The sequence below is a fragment of the Pteropus alecto genome, unplaced genomic scaffold (assembly GCF_000325575.1).
Source record: "Pteropus alecto unplaced genomic scaffold, ASM32557v1 scaffold213, whole genome shotgun sequence".
Lineage (NCBI taxonomy): Eukaryota > Metazoa > Chordata > Mammalia > Chiroptera > Pteropodidae > Pteropus > Pteropus alecto.
The window spans coordinates 4,108,167-4,112,967 of NW_006434829.1; the positions used below are offsets into that span (position 1 = coordinate 4,108,167).

The window sequence follows — 4,801 nt, forward strand, 5'->3', positions numbered from 1 at the left end:
AGAGGCGGCAGAGGAGGAGGGGGGCGCAGGCGGGGGCCCCGCGGAGCGGGAGGGCGGGCCGAGCCGGGGGGCCGCCGGTGCGGGGTCTGCAGAGGACGGGCTTCTGGGGGGCGGGTGGGTGGTTTAAACACGTTCCGGGCTCTGTCCGGGTGGTCACTGGTGGATTTTGTGGTCCTGCTGACCCCAGGTGTGGCCTCTGTCCTAGTCACTCGCTCTGGACCCTCAGTCCCCTGCTCACACTCGCTCATCCGCCGGGTCCTAGGACATTCTTGGTGAACCCTTTCTTGTCGAGACACGCCGTTTGAGATGATGAAAGAGCCTTCTGGAGACTGCGGGTGGTTTCTGTGGGTGAACGAGGACAGCAGAGGGCCACCTCCCTGCTCTGTACCTGGCCCTCAGAGGGGATGTGCCTGGCCCCAGCACAGGCAGCGGCTCTGGGCCACACTGCCCTGCCCCCACTGCCCTGCCCCCACTGCCCTGCCCTGGCCGTTGTGGCACCGTGGTGGGGTCCTCCTGACCATGGCACGGGAGCCAGGTGGGGTTCAGTCCATCTGAACCCTTTTATTTCTGATTCTAGGGAACTGGGAACAGCCAGGTGCCCCAAAGCAAGTATGCCGAGCTGCTGGCCATCATTGAAGAGCTGGGGAAAGAGATCAGACCCACCTACGCGGGCAGCAAGAGCGCCATGGAGAGACTAAAACGAGGTGAGTCTGGGGCCTGGGCTCCCAGCAGGTGGTGACCCCAAAGCACTGGCCCGTCCGTCACTCCTGGTAAAGATTTTCTAGGGACGTTGTTGGGGGGAGTCCCTGCGTCACAGGGGCTCCCGTTTGGTTTGAGTCACCGTCGGAGGTGCCGGCATCAGGCGGGGTGAGCGGCTCTGTGGGATGTGGACCTGGGATCCGACAGGAAGGGCGTGGCGGCCACTTGTCCTCAGATGGCGCTTCCAGGCGGGGCAGCCCGGCCAGCGAGCCTTGCTCGCCCTGTGTGCTGCCAGGAGGCCCACCTGCTGTAAGGAGGACTCTCTGGAGCTCCGCCCTGTGCCAGCTCTGCTCCTGGTGGCTGTCACGGGCCCGGGGGGTGTGGGTCTGTCCTCTTCTGCGGGAGGAGTGAGAACTCTTTGAAGTCTTTCATGGTTGACGGGGGAGGGCGGGTGGGAAGAAGAGATCACAGAAAAAGTGACTCACGTGAAGATGTGACTGACCCAGCTGATTCCAGAGGAAGTGAAATCGTTTGTTACCTCGTGAAGTAAAAGCGGAAGGGGGAAGGCATTTCTATTTCAGAAGGTGGCAGTTCAGAGCACCGTGGCCAAGTGTGAATTCAAGTTCGGGAGGGATTTGGGGGGTTCTTAAAAGGCTTAGAGAAGCTACTTTGGAGAAAAAGGAGAGAGGAACCTTCAGTTACAAACCTAAGGCACAAAGTGGGGGGGCTGCTGTTGAGGCCGTGACTCCTGACAGGCCGGGTCAGCTGGGGACAGGCTCTGTGAGCCAGGGTCTTTGCTGGTGGTTAGGAAGCCCCTGTGAAGGCCGACTGCAAAGCTGTGCCGGGTGACAGCGGCCCTGGCGTGCGGAGTGGGACTGGCAGTTGGAGGCTGAAGAGGGCTTGGGGAGATGTGGAGTCTAACTGACCCAGCCCGGGGGCGGTGGGCATCGCTCTGCTGCCGGCTGCCATTTGGACTGGGGAATTAAGGCCAGCTGTGGTGACTGGCATGCCCATCACCAAATGGGAATCCCTAGGAAGATGCTGGACCCCAAGGTCTAAAAGGTGGTCTATAGTCACCCCCAAAATTCAGTCGTTCAAGTCAGCACACGGATATACACCTGGTGACCACTCTGGGGCACGTCCTGGGTGAGCAGCTGGTCCCACAGTCACCCTAACAGCCGAGCCCAGGCTAGCTCAGTGTGCGGCATAGCAAGGAGACAGGGTCACAGGGTGCCAGGAGTCAGGTGCATTGTCTATATAGGTTGGCAAACTGCAGCCGATGAGCCAAGAATGTTTTTTATGATTTTTAATAGGGAAAAAATGACGACCTTTTGACATTTGAAAATGATGTGAAATTCAGACTTCCGCGTCCGTGAAGGTTTATTGGCACGCAGCCACACCCACTGCTATGTACATCTCTGGCAGGTTTCGTGGCACAGTGCCAGAGCTGGGCAGTCGTGGCAGTGTCTCTGGCCCTTTATAGAAAAAGTCTTCTGAAGCGCGGAGAGATGAGACTTGTGTGGCATGGACGCCTAAGTGACTTGGGATGTCATTCCCATTGCCCTCTGGGAGTAATCTCGGAATAGATTCTTGGTGTCTAGTAAAATGAGATCAGTATTTCAGGAAGTTCAGTAGAGGCAAAACCATGGAGAGGAAAGACGGGGAGAGTAACAGGGCAGGAGATGGCTCAGCCACCCTGGGGGCGGCACGTCGCAGCAGGCCAAGGTGGGGCGCACGTGGCCAGTCGTCATCCTGCACCGCGACACGTGCAGGCTACTGGACACGGTCAAGCCCTTTCTAGAATTTAGAAGCCAGAGAAAAATAACGATTTGAAGGCGTGGAGTCTCCAGAGAGGGTCAGGCTTAAGGACACACGTCCTCGCGTCGTCTAGATGCTAACACAGTGACTGCAGAGTCACATCATGAACAGAAAGGTGCTGGCTGTCCCCGAGGGCAGGAGGATGTTATTTGTTAGGGTGACCCGAAGCGATTTGGCTAGGACGGGAGGGCTTCGAGAGGCGGGATGGGGTGGGTGTTGGTGCGTTTCAGACCGCCTGGGTGCTTGGGTGCTGGGTGGTTTGGATGTAGGTCCCGAGTTCCCCACCAGCATGAGGGTTTTCCGGCTGGCGGTGAAAGGATCTTCTTCTGGAAGGTTCTCAGCCTCTGTCTTTTCTTCCAGGCATTATCCACGCTAGAGGACTGGTTCGGGAGTGCTTGGCCGAAACGGAGCGGAACGCCAGGTCCTAGCTGCCTCGACAGCACAGAAGGTTTTCCATCTTCTTCCAAGAAGTTACAGCTCATCTCCCCTGCTCAGATGAAACTTGTTTTCAGAATGGTGACAGTTTTGTTTCCCCTCTCCGGGCCCCTCCCACGGCTCATTAGGCTCCGAACCTACAGTCTCTAAGATCGAGAAGACATTTCGCAGTTGATTAGGATTTACATTTTAAATAGTTAGGAACTACCCAGGGTTTTTTTTCCGTTCGTTATTTTTTTTTTTATGCATTGATTCAAAAGATGCACGTAAAGTTATCTATCTCACAGCAAACTGTAGTTTGCCTCCAAGATACTAGAGTTTCTCTTTGAACACATTTACGTTGCCCAGATTGTCCGTTTCTTTTCGTAAGTTAGTACAACTCTAAGAGTTTCGTTTTCAGTGCACAAATAGCACGCTTCACCTAGTAGCTGGTCCCGTTTGCCGTACGTATAGATTCTGCTTAAAGTGACTTCTTTTTGCTTAAGCATTTGCATGACTGTTAGTGCTTTGAAACCAATTTTTGAAATGCACAAGTTATAAATACAGAAGAAAGAGCAACTCATCAAACCTAACCTAACAAGGACCCCTGAAATTTTTCCTAAGACTGTATGTAGATTTCAGTTCCGCCCTTCCCGTAAGTTGACCCAAACATCTGGAAGAAAATGACTAACACTGTTTGCATCTTTGTATGTATTTATTACTTGATGTAATAAAGCTTATTTTCATTAACAATTTGTATGAAGATGTGGGTTCCTTGAATCAAGTGGTATTTTAAAAAACAGCTCCTTAAGGGGAGGCGGGAGACACCCGTCAAAGGTAGGTATTTTCCCATCTGACTCAAACATTTCGTGTGATGATGTCATTAGCACAATGGGCTGGGGCGTACCCTGGTCCGAAGGCAGGGTTGTGGGAAGCTGCATCGCAGTGCATTTCGCCCGCAGTGGCCTTATGGGTACACCAGGACAGAAAGCAAAGCAATAGTGACAGCAGTTACTAACTAACACCCCCCACCGTATTTCCTGAGTGCTACAGGAATCTTTCATACAAGGCGGCTACCAAACTCACATCAGCTGCTTCATCTGGTGCTCACCGAACTACCTGCTTTGGCACCTGGTAAAATGCCAGGTTACGCTGGATGTGTTGAGAATCCGTGTGGTGGTCTCCATGGCTTCCCACGGGGTTTTGAGGTAATTTTTACTATGTACCTTAGGCACTGAGCCCCATGCACTAAGGGCTCATTCACCTTGGTGAGGGCTACGGTCAGTTCTGCAGGCACGAGGCAGTTCCAGCCGACAGGTGTAAGGCCGTGGGAGCGGGTCCTAGGAGGGGGCTTGTCCGTGTCTACATGATAGGAAATTCAACAAGGTACGAGACAGACAGACGGAAGCCACTGCCCTTCCTGTGCACCTTGCCCACTCTCCTGGTCTCGTGTGTACTGTGCCACATATGTTACCTGCTGCCTTGAGTGGGCAAGGGGCCACTCACTGCCACCACAGGACTAGACGGCCTTGTGTTGAACGCTTAAGCTCCCAGAGCAGGTCACTCTAAGGTGAGAGGAGCTATAACTGTTTTAAACTTTTTTTAAATTAAAAAAAAATTTTTTTTTAGGCGAAGCCTCACAGATTGGTCGACCTCACAGATTACAAGGAACTTGTCACCTTGCAATCCCTACCTCATCTTAATTTTTTACGCCTACAGCACCTGGTCTTCCTAGGTGGTCTCCCGTCCAAGTACTCACCAGGCCCGACCCTGCTTAGCTTCCGAGGTCAGACGGGATCGGGCTTGTTCAGGGTGGTGTGGCCGTGGACTATAACTGGCTGCTTTAAGGGTAAGTTTATTTGGATGTGTT

At 53.6% G+C, this 4,801-nt stretch overlaps 1 protein-coding gene and 1 pseudogene across 1 annotated transcript in view; one reads left to right on the forward strand and one right to left on the reverse strand.

Annotated features, from left to right (window-relative positions):
* CDK2AP1 (cyclin dependent kinase 2 associated protein 1) overlaps positions 1-3,684 on the forward strand; it is a 4,781-nt gene extending 1,097 nt beyond the window's left edge. The window contains exons 2-3 of the mRNA XM_006909986.3: positions 578-704; positions 2,878-3,684. Of these exons, the coding sequence (XP_006910048.1) occupies positions 578-704; positions 2,878-2,945 (195 nt within the window). The 3' untranslated portion in view covers positions 2,946-3,684. The remainder of the gene's footprint in view (positions 1-577; positions 705-2,877) is intronic.
* A 957-nt stretch (positions 3,685-4,641) lies between these two features.
* LOC112478382 lies at positions 4,642-4,760 on the reverse strand (annotated as a pseudogene).
* Between the last annotated feature and the right edge of the window lie 41 nt (positions 4,761-4,801).